Here is a 24,036-nt window from a genome sequence, read left to right on the forward strand (position 1 = left end):
TGACAACCATATTCTTTGTGCCTACATTTTTTAAGTTCAGTGGTATAAAATACATCTGCATTGTTGTGTAAACATCATGGCCAACTACCCTCCTAAGTCTTTTCATTTTTAAAACTGAAACTTTCTACCTATTAAACAACTACTCCCTTTTGTCTCCTTGGCCACCTGAGGCCGCTGATAACCGCCATTCTACTTACTGTCTGTCCCTATGAACTTAAGTTCCACTCTAATTTCCCCGTATAAGTGGAATACAGTAGTTGTCTTTTTGTGACTGGTTTATTTCACTAAGTATAATGCCCTCAAATTTTCTCCATGTTGCAGCATATTGCAGAATTTTATTTCAAAGTTTGAATAATATTCCTTTGTATGGCTATGCCACATTTTACTTATCCATTCCTCCATGGGTGGACACATGGTTGCTTCCATCCTTTGGCTTTTGTGAATACTGTTGAATGAATGTAGGTATAAAATACCTATTCCAAACCTTCTTCATTCTTTATGGTATATACCCAGAAGTAGAATTTCTGAATCATATCACAATTCCAGTTTTAATTTCTTGAGGGACCACCATGCTGTTTTCAATTGGACTGTCCATTTTACATTCCCACCAACAGTGCACAAGTTTTCATTTCTCCAGAGCCTTGCCAACACTGGCAGTTGTCTGGTTTTTTGATAGTAGCCACCCCAACAGGAATGAGCTGGTATCCCATTTAGTTTTGAATTGCATTTCCCCAGTGATTAGTGACATAGAGCATCTTTGCAAGTGCTTAGTCACTCATGCAGGTTCTGCACAGAAATGTCTATTCAACTTTTCCCATTTTTGAATCAAGTTGTTGATCTTGTAGTTGAATTTTAGAAGTTCTTTATGTATTCAGAGTATTAATCCTTCATTAGATATGATTGGCAAATATTTTCTCCCATTCTGTTGACTGTCTTTTTACTCTGTTGGTAGTGTCCTTTGATGCCACAAATTTTTAATTTTCATGAAGTCCATGAAATTTTTCTTTCTCTTGTCTGTGCCTTTGGTGTCATATCCAAGTCATCATTGCCAAATCCATTCTGTTAAAGCTTTTTCTTTATGTTTTCTTCTAGGAGCTTTACAATTGTAGCTCTTAAGTTTAGGTCTTTGGTCCATTTTGAATTGATTTTTATATATGGTATTAGCTAATGGTCCACCTTCATTATTTTATATTTGGATATCCAGCTTTCCCATCTTTTATTGAACGGACTGTCCTTTCTCTATTGGATGGTCTTAACACCCTTGTCAAAAAATCGTTTGACTGTATATGTGAGGGATTATTTTTGGACTCTCTATTTTAGTACATAGGTCTATTTGTCTGTCTTTATGAAAGTACAACACTGTTTCCATCATTGTAGCTTTGTGGTAAATTTTGAAATCAGGACATGCTTTCTTCTTTGTGAAGATTGCTTTGCTATTTGAGGTGACTTGAGATTCCATATGAATTTCAATGGACATTTCTATTGCTGGGGGGTGTGAATCATTGGGATTTTGATGGGGATTGCAGTGAATCTACAGATTGCTTTGGTATCATTGGCATCTGAACAGTATGAAGTTTTCCAGCCTGTGAACACTGGATATCTTTCCATTGACTTATGCCTTCTTTTCTTTCAGCAATGTTTTCTAGTTTTTATCATACAAGTCTTTCACCTGCTTGGCGGAGTTAATTTATAAGTATTTTGATTCCCCATGATGGTATTATAAATGGACTTGTTCTGTAATCTCTTTAGGGATTCATTGTTGGTATACAAAATGCAAGTGATTATTGTGTGTTGACTTTGTGTCCTGCAACTTTACTGAATTCATCTGTGAGTTCTAACCATTTTTTATGGGTGGAATCTTTAGGATTTTCTATAGTAAGGTCATATCCTCCACAAACAGAGATGATTTCATTTCTTCCTTTCCAAATTGGATGACTTTTCTTTTTCTTGTTAAATTGTTCTGCCTAGAATTTCCAGTACTATGTTGAATAAAAGTGAAGGCAAGCATCCTGCTTTGCTATGGGTGTTGGAGAGACTACTGCTTTCCATCTTTCACCACTGAGTATTATATTTGCTGTGGGTTTTTTTATAAATGACTTGATCATGTTGAGGTATTCCTTCCATCCTGGGTTTTTTGTTTGTTTGTTTATTTGTTTGTAATCACGATAGGGTGTTGGATTTTGTCAAAGGCTTTTTCTGCTTCAATTGATATGACCATATGGGGTTTTGCCCCTTTCATTCTGTTGATCTGGCATATTCATCCATCAGCTTTTGTGCTTTTCTCCTTTTATTTGAGGCATAAGCCCACTGTGTTCCAGTGTATAATCCTTTTCATGTGCTGCTGAATTCCATTTGCTGGTATTTTGTCGAGGATTGTGGAATGGAAGGGATGTTGGTCTATAGTTTCGTCTATACTTTGATGTTTGGCTTTGGTATTGGAGCAGTCCTGGATTTATAGAATGAATTAGAAAGTGTTCCCTCCTTTTGACTTTTTGGGAATAATTAGATGAATGTTGGTATTAATTCTTTAAATGTTTGGTAGAATTCATCAGTGAAGGCATAATAAGGTCCAAGGCATTTTTACCAGGAAGTTTTTTGAATATTAATTCAATCTCTTTACTGGTTGTAGTTGTTTTGCGCTTCCTATTTATTCATGATTAAATCTTGGTAGGTTATATTTCTCTAGTAATTTATCTATTTCATCTAGTTTATCTCATGTGTTAGTGTGCATTTTTTCAGGTACTCTTTGTAATTCTTTTCATTCCTCTCAAACTGGGTTGTTTCTTTCATTTTTCATTTAATTATTTGAGTGTCGTCTCTTTTTTTCCCTTAGAATAGCCACGGTTCTATAAGTTTTGCTGGTTTTTTTTTAATTTAATTTATTTTTATTTATACAAGCTCTGGGTACAGTCAGAAGTGCGGAAGGGTGAGAGAATTCACCAGAGCCAGAGCGGGGAGCAGACCAGGCAGAAGGACCGAAGTCCACTGCTGAGGGGAGCAGCGGGCGGCAGGAGAGGTCTGTGCGCCATGCGGGACCCTCCTCCGTTGGCAGGGGAGCAGCCTGGGATCGAACCAGCACTGCAGAGGCTGCCAGCAGCTTCGCAACCCAGCGCTCAACCGCTGTGCCACCGGGGAGGCCCTTGCTGTTCTTTTGAAGGAACAAATTCTTTCATTATTTTCTCTGTTCTGTTTATTTTTTATGTCTACTCAAATTTCATAATTTCCTTCCTTCTGCTAACTTTGGGTTTAGTTTGTTTTTCTTTTTCTAGTTTCTTTTTTTTAATAATTTATTTTTATATTCCCCATACAATTGCAACCCCCTCATTTTGACCCCAAACCCTCCTTTCCCCACCCCCACCCCCATAGTGTGTCTCTGGTTTATCGTTGCTTGTTGATTTTGATTTTTTCTTTCTTGTAGTTATTCTTTTTCCTGGTCCCTTATTTAGGTTTTCTAGATTCCTGCTATGAGTGAGACCATCTGGTATTTTTCTTTTTCTTTCTGGCTTATTTCGCTGAGCGTGATCCCTTTCAGCTCCATCCATGTTGCTGCAAATTGCATGTGTTTATATTTTTTGATTGCTGAGTAATATTCCATGGTGTATATGTACCACATCTTCTTGATCCAGTCATCTATTTTTGGGCATTTGGGTTGTTTCCAAAGCTTAGCTATTGTAAATAGTGCTGCTATAAACATAGGGGTGCAGGTGCCCTTTGGAATTAATGTTTCTGTGTCATTTGGGTAAATACCTAGAAGTGGAATTGCTGGATCATATGGAAGCTCTTTCTTTAGTAGGTTGAGGAATCTCCACACAGCTTTCCATAGTGGTTGGACCAGTTTGCACTCCCACCAGCAGTGCAGGAGAGTTCCTTTTTCTATACATCCTTACCAACATTTGTTGTTGCTAGTTTTTTTAATATGTGCCATTCTTACTGGTGTAAGATGGTATCTCTTTGTAGTTTTGATTTGCATTTCCCTGATTACAAGTGATGTTGAACATTTTTTCATATGCCTGTTGGCCATTTGCATTTCCTCTTTGGAGAAGTTTCTTTTTAGCTCTTCTTGTTCATTTTTTGACTGGATTTTTCTTTGTTTTTGTTGAGTCTCATCAGCTCTTTGTAGATTTTTGTGAGCAGTCCTTTATCATTAGTGTTGTGTGCAAAAATTTTCTCCCAGTCATTTACCAATCTCTGACTTTTTTTAAAGATTTATTTTATTTATTTATACAAGAGCTGAGCTATAGGCCAGAGGTGTGGGGAGTGAGAGAATTCACCAGAGACAGAGTGAGGAGCAGAACAAGCAGATTGACTGAAACACACTGCTGAGAGGAGCCATGGGTGAGACAGGAGAGGTCTGCTGCGCCATGTGGGTTAGCTCCCTGGCCCAGGCCATCAATGGGTCTGCGTGGTGGTAGTACAGAAACTTAACCACCAAGGAGGTTCTTGATTGGTTGCTTTAGACCTTTGACTATTTCCCAGAGCTCCTACAAAGTTGGTTCTGACAGTTTCTGTGGGGGGTTTTTATGTTTCTGTGGAAAAACAACACCTTAGAGCTTTCTAATCTCCCGTTTTGCTGATATCAATCCTTCTGTGACCTTTTGCATCTTAACTTTTTCTTCATGCCTGATGCATGAGGTAAGATGATTACTGCACTTCCACACATCCCATCTATGTTCAGGTTTATGAAAAGCAGGGAAGGTTATAGTACCATGACATTTGCATATACCCTTCTTATGAAGAGGACAAGAGCCTTCACATTGGGAAGAGAGGATTCTAGGAAGATTTCAGAGTATGAAACATAAAGAGTCAGTCTCCCAAACTAGACAACAATTGTACTAGCAGACTCCTTATTTTGGAACTCTAGAGTCTATGGAAGGCTTGCAACATCCAGGGGAAGACTTAGGATATAAATTGTGGTCACTCAGCTCCTTTTTTTTTTTTTAAGATTTATTTTATTTATACAAGAGCTGGGGTACAGGCCAGAGGCGTGAGAGGGTAAGAGAATTCACCAGAGACAGAGCAGGGAGCAGGACAGGCAGAAGGACCGCAGACAGAGCAGCGGGCAAGACAGGAGAGGTCTGCCCTGCCATGTGGGTTGTTCCCTGGCTGGCCAGGAATCGAACCCACGCTGCAGAGGCCGTGCAGAGGCCAAGGACAGCCTCACAGCACTGTGCTCAACCCGCTGCACCACTGGGGAGGCCCCTCAACTCAGCTCTTCACAGTAACGGCTACGTAATTCCACACCCCCAGTCCCTTGGCACTTCTGGGCAGAATCCCTGGAGCAACTTATAGGAGCCAGAACGAACACAAAGCAAAAAATAAAACCCAACTCTCCAATGTGAGGGATTTTTGCTTCTTGTGATCCAGGGGTACAGAGAAAGAGGAGAGCATCCATTGTGTTACACCTCACTCACTCATTGTTGAAATCCCCTTTCCTTAAACTGACTTCCAGGAAATTTAAAGGGCCAATGTTCTCTATTTCCCTCCTCCCTTTCTTCCCCCATGTTTTCCTCTTTGGGGACCCAGACATTAAAGATTAGGATATTAATTTTTTTGTGTTAATTAGGCAATTTTAGATTTTTTTAACATTATGCATTTTTTTCATTTTCCATTTTTTAAATTTTTTACATCATTGTTCTTTTTTTTTTTTTAAGATTTATTTATTTATTTATACAAGCACTGGGTACAGTCAGAGGCGCGGGAGGGTGAGAGAATCCACCAGAGCCAGAGTGGGGAGCAGAGCAGGCAGAAGGACCGAAGTACACTGCTGAGGGGAGCAGCGGGCGGCAGGAGAGGTCTGCGCGCCATGCGGGACCCTCCTCCGGTGGCCGGGGAGCAGCCGGGGATCCAACCAACGCTGCAGAGGCTGCGGGCAGCTTCACAACCCAGCGCTCAACCGCTGCGCCACCGGGGAGGCCCCCATCATTGTTAATTTTTAAACGATATTTGCTTCCCCTTCTATGGGGTGTAGTCCCCATAGAATTTCCCTCCCCAATGCACCCGTGTATCATCGCCACAGTCTCCTGTGCTCCTCCCTCACTCCCTCTGTTCCCTCTCTCTCCTCCTGGACAGAAATTTGAAATGAGGGCCTCCCTGGTAGCGCAGCGGTTGAGCGCTGGGCTGCCAAGCTGCCCGCAGCCTCTGCAGCGCCAGTTCGATCCCCGGCCACCAGTTGAGGTTCCCACACGGCACGCAGACCTCTCCTGCTGCCCACTGGACCCCTCAGCAGTGTACTTCAGTCCTTCTGCCTGTTCTGCTCCCTGCTCTGGCTCTGGTGAATTCTCTCACCCTCCCGCGCTTCTGACTGTACCCAGTGCTTGTATAAATAAATAAATAATCTTTAAAAAAAAAAAAAGAAATTTGAAATGAAAGAACACTGGACAGAAATTTGAAGCTGAATGGAGAAGTAAAGATCCCAGTAAAATGGGCAATTATAAATGCTAGTATTATGGCAACAACAGTTTGTCACTACATTCTTTGTTTTCTACATGATTAAACAAAATGATAAATGGAAAGAAAAGGCTTATTAGTATAAAAGCTAATACTACTGTAACTTTGGTTTGTAACTCCAAATCTTGTTTTCTATATAATTTATGAGATTAATGCATTTGACATAATTAAGGGTTTATTTGTATGTGTGTATTTTATTTTGTTTGTATGTATTTTTATAGGTGTGATTTTATATACCCACAACCAAAAGAATGAAGCTACTAAAGGAGCAAAATTTTTTAATGTTATTGCCGTTAAACTGGCATAAATTCAATTCAGAGTGATAAAACTTTAGGATGTTAAACATAACCCCCAAGGTAACCTCAAAGAAAATATCTATAGAATACACACAAATGGAAATGAAAAGAGAATTTAAGCATTACCCTACAAAATATCAGCTAACAGTAATACAGAAAATTAGAGACAAAAAACTACATAGACATGTAGAAGCATAATCAAAGATGTCCCTCTTTATCAACAGTAACTTTTAATGGAAATAGATGAAACTCTCCAATCTAGACAGAGATTGACAGAATAGATAAGAAATACATGATTCAACTACATGCAGTCCACAAGAGACTCACTGAGATCCAAAGACACCAAACTGAGAGTGGAAAGATTAAAGAAGATAATCCAGGCAGAGAGTAACCAAAAGAGAGGAGGGTGGCTATACTAATATCAGACAAAAGTAACTTTTAATCAAAACAGTTTGCAAGACACAAAAAAAGATGCTACATATTAATAAAAGACTTAATACAGCAAGAATAATGTATATAAACACTTAAGCATCTAATGACAGATCATGAAAATTTATGAAGCAAAAATTGACAGAGTAATAATAGGAGGGCCTCCCCTGGTGGCGCAGCGGTTGAGCACTGGGCTGCGAAGCTGCCCGCAACCTCTGCAGTACCAGTTCAATCCCTGGCCGGAGGCGAGGATCCCACATGGCACAGCAGACCTCTCCTGCCGAGCTCGCTGCTCCCCTCAGCAGTGTATTTCATCAGTCTGCCTGTTCTGTTCCCTGCTCTGGCTCTGGTGAATTCTCTCATCCTCCCACACTTCTGACTGTACCCAGTGCTTGTATAAATAAATAAATAAATAAATCATTAAAAAAAAATTTATGAAAAAAAATAATAGGAGAGGTCCTCCCTGGTGGCACAAGGGGTTAAGCACAGCACTGAAGCTATCCACAGCCTCTGCAGCATGAGTTCCACGCCTGGCCAGGGAGCTACCCACATGGTGCAGCAGACCTCTCCTGACTCACCCGCCGCTCCCCTCAGCAGTGTATTTCAGTCAATTTCCCTGTTCTGCTCCCCATTTATTTAAAGATTTAAATACATCTTTAAAGATTTATTTATGTATGCATACAAGAACTGGGGTACAGGCCAGAGGTGCAGGGGGTGAGAAGATTCACCAGAGACAGAGTGGGGAACAGAACAGGCAGATTGACTGAAATACACTGCTGAGGGGAGCAGCGAGCGTGTCAGGAGAGGTCTGCTGCACTAGTAGGTAGCTCCCTGGCCGGGGATCAAACTCGTGCTGCAGTGGCCGTGGACAGCTTCATAGTTTGCTCCTTAACCTCTTGAGCCACCAGGGAGGCCCCAATAAACAAATCTTTTAAAAAATAATAATAATAATAGGAGAGTTCAATTTCCCACCCTCAATAATAGATAGGATACCCAGCACCCCCCCCCCAAAAAAGAAAATAAAGGGCTTGAATACCACAATAAAACAACTAGACCTAACAAACACAGAACAAGAGTGTTCTTGTTCTGCAACAAATTACACATTCTCCTCAAATACACATAGGATGTTCCATACAATAAAGGCTTAGTCTTGATATTTTGAAAAGTAGATATTATATGATGCATCATTTCTGACCACAACAGAATGAAGTTAGAAAGCAATAATAGGAAATGGTAAATTGACAAATTTGTGGAAATTATATATCACATTCTTAACAAGTGGGTCAAAGAATTGATAAGGGAAATTAGAAAACAGAGATGATTGAACATACCAAAACTTGTGGGATGCAGTGAAAGCAATGCTAACAGGAAATTTCATTTTTTTCTGAGATTTATTTTTATTTATTTACACAAGAACTGGGGTACAGGCCAGAGGCGTGGGAGGATGAGAGAATTCACCAGAGACAGAGCGGGAAGCAGGACAGGCAGACAGACCAAAGACACTGCTGAGGGGAGCAGTGGGCAAGGCAGCAGAGATCTGCCGTGCCATGTGGGTGTCTCCCTGGCTGGCCGAGAATCTGCACAGCGTGGCACTCAAACCACTGCGCCACCAGAGAGGCCCTCTAACAGGAAATTTTATAGCTATATGTACTTCATTAAAAAAATAGAAATATCTCAAATCAGCATCCCAACTATACAACTTACAGAAAAGAAGAACTAAACCAAAGTTAGCAGGAAGACAGAAATAAAAAGGATTATAAAGGGGACAAAGAAAAATAGGGGATTAAAAAAAAGAAAAAATTTGGGCCTCCCCGGTGGCGCAGCGGTTGAGCGCTGGGTTGCGAAGCTGACTGCAGCCTCTGCAGTGCCGGTTCGATCCCCAGCTGCTCCCTGGCCACTGGAGGAGGGTCCCACATGGCGCGCAGACCTCTCCTGCCGCCCGCTGCTCCCCTCAGCAGTGTACTTCGGTCCTTCTGCCTGCTCTGCTCCCCGCTCTGGTTCTGGTGAATTCTCTCACCCTCCCGCGCTTCTGACTGTACCCAGTGCTTGTATAAATCAATCAATGAATCAATCAATCTTGTATAAATAAATAAATCTTTAAAAAAAAAAAAGAAAAAATTAAATGAAACCATTGGTTATTTGAAAAGATTAACAGATTGGACAAAACTAGCTAGACTGAATAAGAGAGAGATCTCCAATGACTAAAATCAGAAATGAAAGTGGAGGCATTATTACTGAGTCTAAAGAAACAGAGTTTCTGAGGCAAAGGCCATATTAGAGAACAGAGACAAGGATGCCCATCCCAGGCTGAAGGTTAAGACAGATTTTCTGGGCTGCGCCCAGGCAAGAAATCTTCCACAATCAAAGGTTGCCAAATTTAGCAATAAGAAGCAGAACATCCATCTAGATTTGAATTTCAGATAAACAACATTTTTTTAATTTATCACAAGTGTTGCATGGGATACACTTATGCTAAACAGTTACTCATTATTTATCTGAAATTTAAAACTACTCCAAGTGCAGTACTTTTGCTAACCATTCTGTCATTGCACCTCACAGATGGAGATGGGTTCAGAGAAAAGAAGTGATAGGTTGTACACAGCTCTCTCACCTCAGGAACCCTCTGAGCACAGTAGCCCCCACACCACTTAACTAGGTGGCATTGGCCTGGTTATTTGCCCTCTCTTAGCCGGCTTTCCAGTCTGTAAAATGGGGGTGGGGTGTGGCATTGGCCTCCCTAAAAGGTAGTTGGAAATGTGGCCATCTCAGGCCCTGCCCTCAAACTGCCGAATGAGACCTGCACATTAAAGCTATATGGAATCACCACACAAGGCACTGAGGTCGCCGCATAGAGTTGGGCATGTGGGGGCTCTCAAGCCTCAATGATACACCTCCAATCCCAGCCTCAGAACATTTGGAGGAGGTATTTTTTTTACCTTCACTTAAGACTCCAAAGGAAGCCAAGAAAATCATGGAGGCTCCCTGGAGGCCACGTTAGCTGGACAGCAAAGGCAGTTCTAGTGGCTGTTCTGAAGATTCCCTGATGTGCTCATTCTCTAGCTCAGCCTAGCCTACTACTCAGTGGGTTTGTGGATGAAGACAGAAGTCTAGAAATGTACCTGGCACACATCAGATGAGCTGGACTGGGCACCTTCCCCAGTGAATGACCATGTCTTCCTTTTTCATGCAAAAAAAGCTGATAAACAAGAGGAGTGATACACAGCCCCTTCCTCAAGGGGGATATCCTAATGCTTCTTCCCGGGGGAAAAGAGGATGGCATTTGGTGGTGATATTCCCCTGCACAAAATCGACTCGATCATCATTACCTCCTGGAGACAATGCTCCTAAAGACCAAAGTCCCAAGAACAACTAATTCCCCAAAAGCTGAGTCACTAATCCTCAGCAGATGTGGAGAAAGAATTAACTGGAATAGGAAATGCAATTGAACTGTTTTATGCTCTGGGTCCAGAGGTTTCTAAGCACTCTGTTCACCTCTTTATTATCACCAGCACAACCTAAGCTATCTAATCACAGTGTTCTTCTGCTCAAAAACCTCCCACACCTTTTGAATTTTAACACGACTGTATTAATCTTTTCAAAAAACAAATCAATTTTTCAGCCTCTGCATAATGTGATGACCACTTGGGTTTCTTTTCACCTCACATATGCTGGGTCCCCTCCCTCCCACAGCATTTGCACATTCTGTCCCCTCTCAGGATTGCTGGTCCAGTCCACCCCTCCCCACTCAGGAAGCCAGCTTCTCTTGACCTCTTCTGCTGGGTGAGGCTTGTGTATAATTTGTCACATCCTGGACCTCCCTAAAGGGTGACTGTCTCATGTGCTAGTCAAGAGCACTACCCACATTGCTTCCCGTCTCCAGCCCACCTGGGACTCCCCAACTATTGGCAGTGCAGGCAAATGCCTCTTGGTCCACAGCTTGGGGCACACGGAAGACTTGATTCTGCCTAAAGCTGCTCACATGCTTGGCTTTGTTCACCTCCACTAGACCCCAGTACACAACCTAGAAAAGAGCCAATTTTTGCCTACGCACGGATGTGATTGTGTCAGTCAGGGTGGAAGTGATTCTAGCACTCTGCTGACTTCCCTGCACTGAGTCTGTGCGTCAGTCAGCCTGGAAATTGGCCACACTTATCTGATGCCCAATGAACCTGTTTACAGAAGGCAGACGTTCAGGTTCCATTATGTTCATTAAAAGCCTGTCCAGGCTCTTGTTTGGAGGTGTTTGTTAAGGGCAAAGGTTTCCCTCCAGGATAGAGTCCAACTTCTGAGACCCTGTTTGTTATGTAAATGCCCCAAGCTAAATGGGGGTCATATGACAATTCAGGGTCCCTATACACCTTCCCTCTACAGGTTCAGGGCTTGGGAATACAACTCATCTCTCCACTGCCCCAGCCAATGCAGAGTCCAGTACCAGAGTCTGTCCTAGTAGAGTACATAGCCACGGCTTAGCTCCCAAAGTGTCAAGGATATACCCATCCCTCCAGTGTTGGTGAGAGCAGGCCTGTGCTGCTGTCCACAAACGCTGCCCAGAGGGATGAATTGTTGCAGTTCATGGCGGGGGCACCACTTCAGACCAGACAGCAGCCTGGCCTTAGCTCCTTGCTCACCAGGGACTACAGCCCAGTCAGAAGGCTGGCTGAGCCTTATGCTCTCCAAATCCACCTCCTCTCCACAACAGAAGTGACACCCAACATGCACTGCTTCCAGAGATCCAGTGGGTGCTCACCAAGTGGCTGTCTTTGTGTCTATGCTCAACTTCATGACCTACTTCTCCTTAACACACTTGCACTTGAATAACAGCCAACTGCAGGATTTTTTTTTAATAGAGGCATGTTTTTTATTTATTTGTTTGTTTGTTTTGTTTGTACATGCACTGGGTACAGTCAGAAGCGCGGGAGGGTGAGAGAATTCACCAGAGCCAGAGCGGGGAGCAGAGCAGGCAGAAGGACCGAAGTACACTGCTGAGGGGAGCAGCGGGCGGCAGGAGAGGTCTGCGCGCCATTTGGGACCCTCCTCCGGTGGCCGGGGAGCAGCCGGGGATCGAACCGGCGCTGCAGAGGCAGCGGGCAGCTTCGCAACCCAGCGCTCAACCGCTGTGCCACCAGGGAGGCCCTGCAGGACTTTTTTAATTTGTTTTACTGGCTGCAGATTAGCACCACTCTCTGATAATCCCCAAATACTGTCCCCTTAACACAGTTGGCTCCCTGGCAATACTTGGAAATTAGCAAAAGAAGGTAATAGAGACTCCAAATCCAAGGTCCTAACAATCTCAAGCCCTATGCCTTACAAATAACCAGAGGTCCAATTCCCAGCAGACCCATTATGCTGACAGCTGCATTTTCTAAAATACTGAGGCTTTCCAGCTTCCTCCCACCTCTGCCTCCTCTCACCCAGTTCTCTTCACCTGGCTAGGGCAGGCCAGGCCAAGTAAGGTCTGATAAACTGGTGACAGTAAGACTGATCAGTAGAGGCAACCAAGAGTACCAAGTGTTGTCAAGACCCCTTCTCTCCTCCAACAGTAACAGAAGTTGGGAAGCCCAGATTACAGGCTGGGACCCTCTTATTTGAGGCCCAGCAGCTGAGCAAGGAACAAAGGCATAATGTGTGTACATCAGCCCATCATGTGCCTTAAAACATGCATAGGTGGGGCCTCCCTAGTGGCGCAGAGGTTAAGACGCAAACTGTGGAGCAATCCACAGCCACTGCAGCATGAGTTCAATTCCCGGCAGGCCAGGGAGAAACCCACATGGTGGGACAGACCTCTCCTGTCTCACTCACTGCTCCCCTCAGCACCGTACTTTGGTCCGTCTGCCTGTTCTGTTCCCTGCTCTGCCTCTGGTGAATCCTCTCACCCCCCCCAATATCTCTGGCCGGTACCCCAATTTTTGTATAAAAATAAATAAATCTTATTAAAAAAAAAACATGCATAGGTATGCTGACAGGAACAATTCTGGAAATGGCCCTAGCTGGCTGCCCCTGAAAAGCCAAGAGGCTAAACTTACAGCGGGCTGTATTTGGAGGGAGAGGTGTAGGCAGTAAGGTACATTTTCCCTACAGGCTGAACACTGTTTCTAAACCACAGGGGAGGGAGGCCAGACTGGTTAGTCAGCCAGCCTGATCTGACAGTAGAGCCATTGGAGTGACTATGGGCTCAGCCAGACAATGGTGGAAAGTGGGTGTTTCCCAGGGTCCAAAGGCCCCATGATGTGGCATAGCTGATGTCTGCCAGCCAAGGAGGCACTACACGCAGCAGGCAAAGCCTGTCCCTGCCCCCTGGAAGCTGTTTCCAAATTCCCAAGATACTGGTGACAGCAACTTCCTATATGCGGGAAGCACAAAGCAGGGCACCTGGAATCTTTATTCTGTTGTTAAGGGACAAAATGGCAGCGTGTAGAGGCATAAATATGGAGGATCACAGCTCTGCCTGTCGCAAAAGCAATCCAGTCAGCGTAGGAATACAGCTCCAGGAGTGAGAATCCTGCTTCACACTCTGTACGCACAGCCCTGGGGAAGGTCTGGGAACACAGCTGAGGCTGCCCAGATGGCCTCAGGAAGGATTCCCCAGGGCTCTGGGTTTCTCTCCTCTGGGCTTGAAACTACGCAGTGGGTTCTGGGTCTTCATCTTCTATAAGAGCAAAATCTCAAATTAGTTCGAGGAACTGGATATCTATCTGCCCAAACTGAAATAGCTACAGGAATTGGGTGGTGTTACTTGGTAAAGTCCTACTGAGGTTATCATATAGGGCAGCCCTCCAAGCCCCCATCTTCTTCCCAGCCCACAGCAATGGGGAAAAAAGCAGGTCCTCTTTTGCTCTCAAAGTCATCTGTGAGCACAAAAGGAGCTTGGACAACTCTAGCTTGGACAAGCAGCCAAGAGTTCGGAGGCCAGTTCCAAGGGCCTCTCTCGTCCCTCCCAAGGGCAAGGTGCATGCACATTCCCAGTGCATGCACATTCCTTGTTCCTTCCAGGGACAAGGTGGAAGGGGATCCTTTGGTAGCTGTTGTCAAGACCCCTAGAGGACCCACCTTGGTCTTCTTCGAGGACAGCTTTCTCCGTTTCTTATGAGGGTTGACAAGGCCTCGCAGAGTGGGAGGAACTAGAAAAGACATTTGCTATCAGGAGCAGTGAGTCTCCCAACCCCTTTCCTCATTCTGAGATCCCAGCAAGTGCTCCAGTTCTGACCCCAGTGCCAGCACTCCAGTTCCATATTTAAAGTACTAATAAGCACACAACTATTTATCACAGACACAAAAGACATAGTCCCACAGGTGGGACTATGGGGACTTAGTATAAATCATACTTTTATAGTATTCAAGTTTATTGCCATAAGCATGTAATAGAAGAAAAATATATACATTTTAAAGAGAGATACAGCTAAGGGCCTCCCCGGTGGCGCAGCGGTTGAGCGCTGGGTTGCGAAGCTGCCCGCGGCCTCTGCGGTGCCGGTTCGATCCCCGGCTGCTCCCTGGCCACCGGAGGAGGGTTCCACATGGCGCGCAGACCTCTCCTGCCGCCCGCTGCTCCCCTCAGCAGTGTACCTTGGTCCTTCTGCCTGCTCTGCTCCCTGCTCTGGCTCTGGTGAATTCTCTCACCCTCCCGCGCTTCTGACTGTACCCAGTGCATGTACAAACAAATAAATAAATAAAATACCTCTATTAAAAAAAAAAAAAAAAAAAGAGAGATACAGCTAAAACAGAAAAAGCCTGTGTAATTTCTTCATATGTTGCATACCACTACAAATTTATCTATCAGGTCACACTGGATCCCAACAAGCCTCCAAACGCCCAATGCATGCTTCTACCTCACCCTGACTTCTTGGGACAACCAGCCACAGGTTCTTGGTAGGCAACTTTGCTCCTATTTGACAGAAAAAATGACCCTCCCCCCATATCTGACTCCCTTGCTCCTCTCCCAGGACACCAGGACCCCAGCTGGTGTCCCCGACATTCAGTCACTGGGAAACCTGACCACTCGCTCTGACATTTTTAATTACCCCATCTATTTGGGATCCTTCTCATTTAATTCAAGTGTCTCCCACCATACCCGCTGGATCACTCCCATTCCTCAGAGACATTGCAGAAAGGGGGCCCTCCTCACTCTTTTCCCTTAATCAATTTTAAGCATCTCCAACATGAAAGTCACAGGTGTTCATAAAAGATGCTGCCACCCAGTGGTGTGGCATAAAGGATACATAAAGGGAACATGATACCAGGGAACCTCTCTCAGACTTCAGCCTTATCAGCATCACAGAAACGAGTTGGTTCCATGACTGACTGTTCTCTACCCCCCAAAATCTTCCCTACCCCCGTCCTGTTCTTCCCATAAGGCTCTGGGAGAGTGGCATTCTCTCTCCCTGCCCACTGTTCTAGACTCTAGCCACCCACTGCAGCACCACCTGATTGCTGATTCGTCTCCTCCAGCACAGGTAGCACTGGTTCCCTTGAGCCTCTACCAACCCTATGCCAGCCCACCCTTCCATTCACGGTGGCTGCCTGACCAATTATTGGTTCATTCTTTCACTGGGTCAGGCTCTGGAACAAGACCACCTGGCCTTAAATGCTGCATCTGCCACCAAGTGAGACAATGGCCGTCTCTATGCTGTTTCAGTTTCCTCATCTCCATGAGGAAGATAGCAACACTTAGCCAGTGGGACTCACAGACAAGCTTAAGTGAGGGCTTACATTTCCATTAGTGTGTGAAGCTGAGGAACAAAGACCAGGCTCTTAAGCCCACACTCACCCAGGTAGTCAGGGACATGGCCCAGGTGAGGCTTCACCACCGCGGGGTGCAAGGGCAGGTCATGTCGAAGCAGTTGTAGGTCCCTGGGGTTATCTTCGAAATATGTCTGATAGGGAAAGAGATGCCAGCACTGTAGGGTCAGTCTCTCTTTTGTAACTTCACAAGGGAGCATTTAAATGTGTGTTTTAGAAGGTAAGAGGCAGGAGGTTTTTCTACATCTTTGTCCACAGGCACTTCTAGCCAGAGTCAGCTATTGATGCTGGCTTGCTCCCCTGTGGGTGCCCAGCACAGGTAGCGAGACCGGCTCTGGTTCACTCTCGCCTTTCTGTGAGGCACAGTAGCACACCATACCCTTCCTCATTTCACGTCATCCTGGAGACTGTTCTGCATCACACACAACCTCCGTGTTCCTTTGTCTATCCTCATTCTAAGCGTGTTTAGCACATCTCTACCTTTGGGTAATAATGCTGTGTCAAACTTGGACATGTGTGATTACGTGTATTCACAATTATATCAAGGAAATACAGAAGCTGTAACCCTGCTGGACATCACAACTGTCTACCAGAGACAGCGCCCATTCACCTTCCAAAATAAAAACATGCTGGCTTCCTTCAATTGCTCTTGGCCTGATTCCTTCCCACTTGCTGTCCCTCTCCACTCAACACTCCGTCAATCCTCAAGAAGAGAGAAGCTCTAAAGTTTTCCCCTTGTCCCTCCCCCCTCACCTTGAGCTTCTCTGAGTGCAGAAGTTCCTCTTTGATCTCCTTCAATCTTGCCTCTCGAATGGCTTGTTTAGTCACTGACCGCATGGCATCCTGGAGGTAGACACTGAAAATCAAGAAAGGAGGCTGCCCGAATTCTCCCTTATACCTAGCTAGATGTGCACAGCAAGGGTCCAACCCTGGGGTCCTAGAAGAATTCCCACCAATCCCTGCCCCTGTGTCCTGCTCACCCTGCAGCGATAGCGGAAGCCCTCGATCTCCTCCATGCGGAACTGGTAGGGAAGCAGGATTGGCACCCTGTCCTCTGTGGAGAAGCAGCAAGGAGGGTCTCACAGACTAAGGTTCAAGACAGGGTGTGCTAGAGAACTCCCCTACCTTCCCCCAAGTCCCCCGGACTGATGTCTCACATGTAGCCAAACACTTGATTATCATGGAGTGCTCTCAAGGGGTTCTCCACAATGCCATGGACAATGTATTGTTGTCCTCACGTCCCTGAGCCTCAGGATCTGACCACCTGACTACACTCCTCCCTTAAGGCCACTCTGGCCACAAAGGGACCCCATGACAACCACCACAGGAGGGGGAGAAGCACCAGCACCTCAAGTCAGTAACTGTTCTAAGCACTGTCACTAAGGTTAAGCAGTGTAAAAGATTACCCAATACAACAAATGACAATGTGAGGATAGGTATCCCCACTCCAAATAAGAAAATTAGGACATAGAGGGCCTCCCTGGTGGTGCAACGGGTTAAGACGCAACCTATGAAGCTAGCCGCAGCCACTGCAGCATGAGTTCATCCCTGGCCAGGGAACTATCCACATGGCACAGCAGACCTCTCCTGACTCACCTGCTGCTCCCCTTAGCAGTGTATTTCAGTACATCTGCCTGTTGTGCTCCCCACTGTCTCTGGTTGAATCCTCTCACCCCCAACACCTCTAGCCTGTACCCCAGTTCTTGTATGCATAAATAAATCTTTAAAAAAAAAGAGAGAGAAAGAGAATTAGGGCATAGAGACTTCTCCCATCTCCCCAGTCAGTGGTGTCTCTGGGCCACCTTCTACACAGAATCCAAAGGCTGAAGTGTCCTTATCTGGTCCCCTACCAAGGACAAGAGTCAGGTCCCCTGAAAAATCCCTGTATGAATCCTCTCTCCATAACCACCTAGCACTCCTCCACTGTCCTCTTTTTTTTAAAAAAGGATTTATTTATTTATGCATACAAGAGCTGGGTGCAGGCCACAGGTGCGGGGGCAGGGAGGATTCACCAGAGACAGAGTGGGGAGCAGAACAGGCAGACTGACAGAAATACACTGCTGAGGGGAGCAGCGGGCAAGACAGGAGATGTCTGGTGTGCCATGTGGGCCAGCTTGCCAGCCAGGGATCAAACTTGTGCTGCAGTGGCTATGGATTGCTTCATAGTGCTGAGACCTAATCCCCTGCACCACCAGGGAGGCCCCACTGTCCTCTTCTTAAGCCTAGAATGCTACCATAGCTATACTGCTAGAGTTTGGCTTCACCTCTGGAAGGCACCAGTGCTTTGCTATTCAGTTGGTAAAGCATCCACTCAAGCAGTCCCCTCTTAGGGCCATCTCCTCAGATAGCACCAATCCCTTCCCCATCTCCCATAACCACCCCTTCTCCTTCAACCCTTCTGTTTCCTGAGCCAGATAATATGATTTTAGGTAATTACCTGACACCTCTGGATCCCACTTGCTCATCTGTGAAGGGAAACAGTGGCTACCACCCAGAGCACAAGGATGAAGAGTGGGATGCAGCACATGGTGATGAGAGCAAGTGGGTGGCTATTGGTTATACCAGAGTCCCTGTTGCCATCACCAGCACTAGTTCAAGCTGTCATGACAAAAGCTTGGCCTGGCCTAGGCCAAAGTGAATTAGGCACTTACCTCCACTGAAACCACCAAGAAATTCCTCGATCTTACTCAGGTGGGACTGCTCTGTAGGCAGTACAAAAGTCAGGACTGTGCCTGGGTTGTTGGCACGTGCTGTCCTGCAAGCAGAGACAACCCATCTGTGTCTGTTGCCAGAGTCCTTCAGGGTCCCCTCCCAAGGCCCTGATCCAGATGATTGGCCCACCACACCCCAGCTCTCCTACCTGCCAGCTCGATGTATGTAGGCTTCAGGGGTTGGGGGTAGATCAAAGTTGAGCACGGCACTAACATAATGGAAGTCTATGCCACGGGCCACACCTGCCTCTGGATCAGCAGCCCTGCAGGGAAACACCCTACCATCAGACAGACCCTTTCTCTCCTGCAGGTAGATGTTCTCATGTTTATTTGATCACCAAGAGCTCTAAACAGAGCCTTGTATGAAACCACAAAACTCTGACACATGTAAGATTCTGCAGGGTGAGAACTACTCCAGAGGTTTTGGGTGGTAGGGGAGGCCGGAGCTTTGACACTTGGCCAAACCCTTGCGCCAACCTCAGCTCTGGGGCAAGAGCAGTACTCACTGACCCCCAGGGTCCTCTGAGAAGCGCCCCTGGGTCAACTGGCCTATCAGGCAGAGACTGGGGTCTTCCCTCACCCTAGAAATATCTCTCCACAAGTCACAGTTGCATAACTAGTAGAAGCTGGGTATCTTCCCTCACAGGACAGTGCACTAGATACCTAGAAGCCTCATCCTTCGTGATGCCCATAGAACAAATGAGCCCTTCACTCCCCTTCTCCACACCTAGGCAGCCAAATCAGGGCCTGTGGGGCTCTATGGATTTTGCTGCCAATCTGGCCTGGAATATCTGGTTCCATGCTCAGGCATTCTGGTTTCCATCATCTAAAAGGCTGAAAATCAAGTTTCTCTAGGGAGGGCTGGACAGAAATATAAACTTACTTGTCCTTTTTGGACCCTTTGCCCCTTCGCTTGCCCTTGACAAGGGTGCCCAGGACTTCGGTATCAGTTGCTATGACACAGTCATAGAAGCCTTGATTGAATTGTGAGATGATGTGGCACCTGTGGCACAGAGGCAGAATGGAAAATTAGTTCCAACAAGCAAGTTGGAGGCCCCTTTCCCACCTCACCACCGCAGAAACCATCTTTCGTACTTTTCTCTCTTCTTAAATTATTTCCCTGGGGCCTCCTGGGTGGCATAGGAGTTAAGTCTTAGCACTATCATGGTATCACCACTGTGGCCTGAGTTTGATCTCCAGCCAGGGAGCTCACCACATGGCCCAGTAAATTTCTTCTGTTTTGCCCGCCGTTCCCCTCAGCAGTGTATTTCAGTAAATCTGCCTTTTCTACTTCCCACTCTGTCTCTGGTGAATCCTCTCAACCACACCTCAGTCCTTCTATGCATGCATGCATAAATAAATAAATAAATCTTTTAAAAAAACTATTTCCCTACCTAATCTTCCTGCCTCCATTTCCTCAGGGAGAAATGAAGTAGTAGCTAGTTCAGAGTTAAAAAATGAGTAAGTAAATGAATACCAGTCAAATCCCAAGCCTCCCTCTACTAAATGCTAAGGAACAGAAACAGAAAATGAACCTTCCTTTTGTAATTCCATCTTCTACTTCTCTCAACCAAGACATTGAAGAGGCAAACCTGGAGTGCAGTGGGAGTTCTCCATTGAGCACACAGGTGGGAATACTAAACTGCTCCAGGAACAAACGCAGACGGTAACTCCGCTCCAGAGTGTTGACAAACAGCAAAGACTTGCCCCGAATCAAGGATAACTTGAGCAGGGCATACAACAACAAAAATTTATCTTCTTCCGTATCACAAACAATCTGAAATTGCTGTAACTGGTCTGGTCCTGGAAGTTGGGATTCCTGTAACTTGAGAGTAACCTGGAGGAAGATAGATCTGTGGTCAGAAAAGGAGACGGAAATGCAAGCCACTGGCTTGGCAACCACAGTGGAAACATGATAATGCAAGAAACCCTGGGGTCCTTCCAACGTGTAATGTAAGAATTCAAAGCACTCTAACTACTACAGTATATACAGATGCCGTGAAACCACACATAAATCATTTGGGGCACAGAACAAAGAGGAAACAGGCAATAAATGACTATACTGAGGAGGAAAGTCCTACAGCCACAACCTTTCTAAAATTAACATAAGGTGAGAACCTTGTTCCTACTGCAGAGGCAGCCTTTCTGCCCTTTGAAGAGCAGTCCTTGTTCTGGCCATTGGGAAAAATATGAAACCCTACAGAGAACATCTGGAACAAAGTGGTTACTTTAGATTGGAGCACTGGTGACTAATGGCTTCCACTGGCTCAGAATCTGGGATGCTAAATAACAATCCCCCCACGCCCCTCCCAGAACACCAAAGGGTTCCTTTAGAGAGAGGATCGGGACTCCCCGGTGGCGCAGCGGTTGAGCACTGGGATGTGAAGCTGCCCGTGGCCTCTGCGGCGCCGGTTCAATCCCCGGCTGCTCCCCGGCCACCAGAGGAGGGTCCCACATAGCGCGCAGACCTCTCCTGCTGCCCGCTGCTCCCCTCAGCAGTGTACTTCGGTCCTTCTGCCTGCTCTGCTCCCCGCTCTGGCTCTGGTGAATTCTCTTACCCTCCCGCGCTTCTGACTGTACCCAGTGCATGTATAAACAAAACAAACAAACAAATAAATAAATAAAAACATGCCTCTATAAAAAAAAATAAAAAATAGAGAGAGGATCAACTCCTTTGAGTATCCCATGTCAGCAGCTCCACATCCATAGAGCCCTTACCGGATTATGAAGTACCAGTTCCTTGAGTGCTTGCACATCCTCGTTAAAAGTAGCTGACATCAGAAAAGCCTGGTAAATCCTGGGCAAGTGGCTAAAAGGAAACAGAGCCCCATCAGACTCTAACTCCAAGGATCTCTAATTATGTCAGCTGAACTCTGGCCACCTGGCTCTAGTCCTTAGTCTATTCACAACCCACACATACCTCTTCCTTACCAGAGAAGACTCTTGAGTTCTTCCTCAAAGCCAAAGGAGAAAAGAAGATCAGCCTCATCTACCACCAGCAGCTCCAGGGAGTCTCGCAGTTTCAAATTGTCTTGCTGCAAGTGGTTTAATATGCGAGATGGGGTCCCTACCACCACATCTGGTTTCTCCATCAGCACAGCTCTACAAGTAGAAGCAGCAGTAGTAGGACCTCAACCTGGACCAGCCATCTTTTTAGCTACACAAAAACCCAGTCCCACATTTCTGGGCAGCTTCACTGCCCTGCAGTCTTGCTTTCACCTACCTCTGAGAGGCTGAATCTTCAGCGGCTGAGACATTGGCCACCCGGATGTCTCGAGCACAGTAGGCAGCTAGCTGCTGAATCATGGACTGGGCCTGTCGTGCCAGTTCTTTGGTGGGCACAAGAACAAGACCTCTCACTGCTTGTTCTACCACAGGACCTGTCTGCAAAAACAGGAATTACTTTGTGTCATTGTAGCCCCCTGTTGCTTTTCTCTACTCTTCCAGGCAATCTGACCCCATCTTGTGACTTAAAAAGACATCTACTGAAGGCCTCCCTGGTGGTGCAGGCGTTAAGACGCAACCTATTAAGCTGTTCGCAGCCACTGCAGCACAAGTTGGATCCCCTGCCAGGGAGCTGCCCACATGGCGCAGCAGCCTTCTCCTGACTCGCCCACTGCTTCCCTCAACAGTGTATTTTGGTTAGTCTGCCTATTCTGTTACCCTGCTCTGTCTCTGGTGAACGCTCTCACCCCCTCACCTCTGGCCTGTACCCCAGTTCTCATATGCATAAATAAATAAATCTTAAAAAAAAAAAAAAGACATCTACTGAAAGGGAGAAAATATCCACACATTATACAACCAACAAGGAGTTAATATTTAAGACACACACAAAAAAAAACCTCTTTCAATTTAACAACAAAAAAACCCCAAACAACCCAAGCAATAAATGGCAACAGATCTGAAGACAACTCTCCAAAGAGGATAGCCAAAAGGCCAACACATAGGTGAGGAAATATTTAACATTTTTAAAAATGACAATGAGATAGTATTTCACATTCATGAAAATGGCATATATTATAAAAGATGCCCAACAAGTGCTGGAAAGGATGTAGAGGAAAAGGAACTGTTAAGATGGGAAACTGATGCAGTCATTCTGGAAAATGACCTGGAAATACGGTATGACCTAGCAAGCCCACTCCTGGGCATCTATCTGAAGAACATGAAACTATCAACTCAAATAATTACAGGCTCCACGATGTTTATTGCATTATTTCAGTAGCTGGGACTTGGAAACAACCTTAGTGCCTACTAATAAAAGAATTGGATAAAGATTTACTATTATCCACATAATGCAATACTTGTCAGCCATAAGGAAAGATGAACAGTTACCATTTACAGCAAAACAGAAGGAGTTCGGGGGAATCATATGTAGTAAAGCAAGTCAGAAAGATAACAAACAAACAAAAAAGACATTTTCATATGTGTGAATAAAACATGGATGAATTGACAAAGCAAAATAATTATAAGCTTAGACATTCATAATCACAGTGATGTTTCTGAAGTAACAAGGGAGACCGCCAAAATGGTCAAAAGGGTATCAAGGGATGGTGGTGGTGGTGGGAGGAAGCCTGTGGAGCACAGTGAAAAAGAAGTTACGTAGTAGCTATTATATCTGGTTTAGTATCATTTTCACATATAATATATTAACTAGCACGCTTTTGGTGTTAACAGAAACAAACTTAAGATAATAAACATAAAAAACCCCAACAACCCAAAAGTACAAATTAGCTGTGTTCTGACCCCAACCCCACTTACTTCTACCCACCTCAAAAGTAAACCAGAGGATTCTTTCCCCAGACATTTAAAACGTATGGATGATGGGGGTGGAGTTTCACAGAAATTCTATAAATAAGGCGGGTGGGGGGGGAGGGGGAGGGAAGAAGAAGGCGATCCCACCTATTTAAAGTGGAAAGTGAAAAGAAACGAGTGCCGAGGACCCAGTAGCAGTGCAGAGCGTTAGTCACAGCCCCGGGTCTTCCAGGCCAGCCTTCCCGGTAAGAGTCAAAAGAAGACCTGGTTCTTGGACCAGATTAGGGGAGGGGCACGAATTCCCCAGCGAGCAGCAGCACCCACCGCCTTCCTCTGGAGCAGCAGCTGCAGCATCGGAATGGCATAAGCTGCCGTCTTCCCGGAACCCGTGCGGGCCCGCGCCAGGAGGTCCTTCCCCTCCAGGGCCAGCGGGATGGCTTTCTCCTGAATCAGCGTGGGGCGCTGCCAGCCCAGGTCGGCGACGGCCTAGGGAAGACAAGGCGGGCTCAGGCGGCGCCCTGCCCACCCCGCCCCCGTCCCCGACGAGCCTGCCCTCCAAGGGGTCCATGGGCCGGGCTGCTCGGCCCAGCGGGTACCTGCAGGAGCCGGGGGTCGAGCCCCATGTCTTGGAATCCCAGCACGTCAGGGTCCGCCATGCCGCCGCCGCT

The 24,036-nt window shown here is 45.8% G+C and overlaps 1 protein-coding gene across 3 annotated transcripts; it reads right to left on the minus strand.

Moving 5' to 3' along the window:
• Positions 1 to 12,154: 12,154 nt before the first annotated feature.
• On the minus strand, positions 12,155 to 24,036 carry DDX56 (DEAD-box helicase 56). 3 transcript variants are annotated; one of them, XM_054695587.1, is made up of 14 exons: positions 23,965 to 24,036; positions 23,693 to 23,854; positions 21,840 to 22,000; positions 21,548 to 21,718; positions 21,335 to 21,425; positions 20,209 to 20,453; positions 19,500 to 19,619; positions 18,766 to 18,879; positions 18,557 to 18,660; positions 16,886 to 16,959; positions 16,659 to 16,748; positions 15,934 to 16,039; positions 14,220 to 14,290; positions 12,155 to 13,815 (listed from the first exon to the last, which is right to left on the minus strand). In XM_054695587.1, the coding sequence occupies exons 1-14, from the start codon at positions 24,022 to 24,024 to the stop codon at positions 13,741 to 13,743; spliced, it is 1,644 nt and encodes a 547-aa protein (XP_054551562.1). In that variant the 5' UTR covers positions 24,025 to 24,036; the 3' UTR covers positions 12,155 to 13,740. The 3 variants fall into 3 exon arrangements, with proteins under 3 accessions (XP_054551562.1, XP_037348928.1, XP_037348937.1); XM_037493031.2 differs by having other exon boundaries at positions 12,155 to 13,818; XM_037493040.1 differs by lacking the exons at positions 12,155 to 13,815; positions 14,220 to 14,290; positions 15,934 to 16,039 and having other exon boundaries at positions 16,681 to 16,761.

The sequence above is a fragment of the Talpa occidentalis genome, unplaced genomic scaffold (genome assembly GCF_014898055.3).
Source record: "Talpa occidentalis isolate TD23 unplaced genomic scaffold, MPIMG_talOcc4v2.1 talOcc4.10, whole genome shotgun sequence".
NCBI lineage: Eukaryota > Metazoa > Chordata > Mammalia > Eulipotyphla > Talpidae > Talpa > Talpa occidentalis.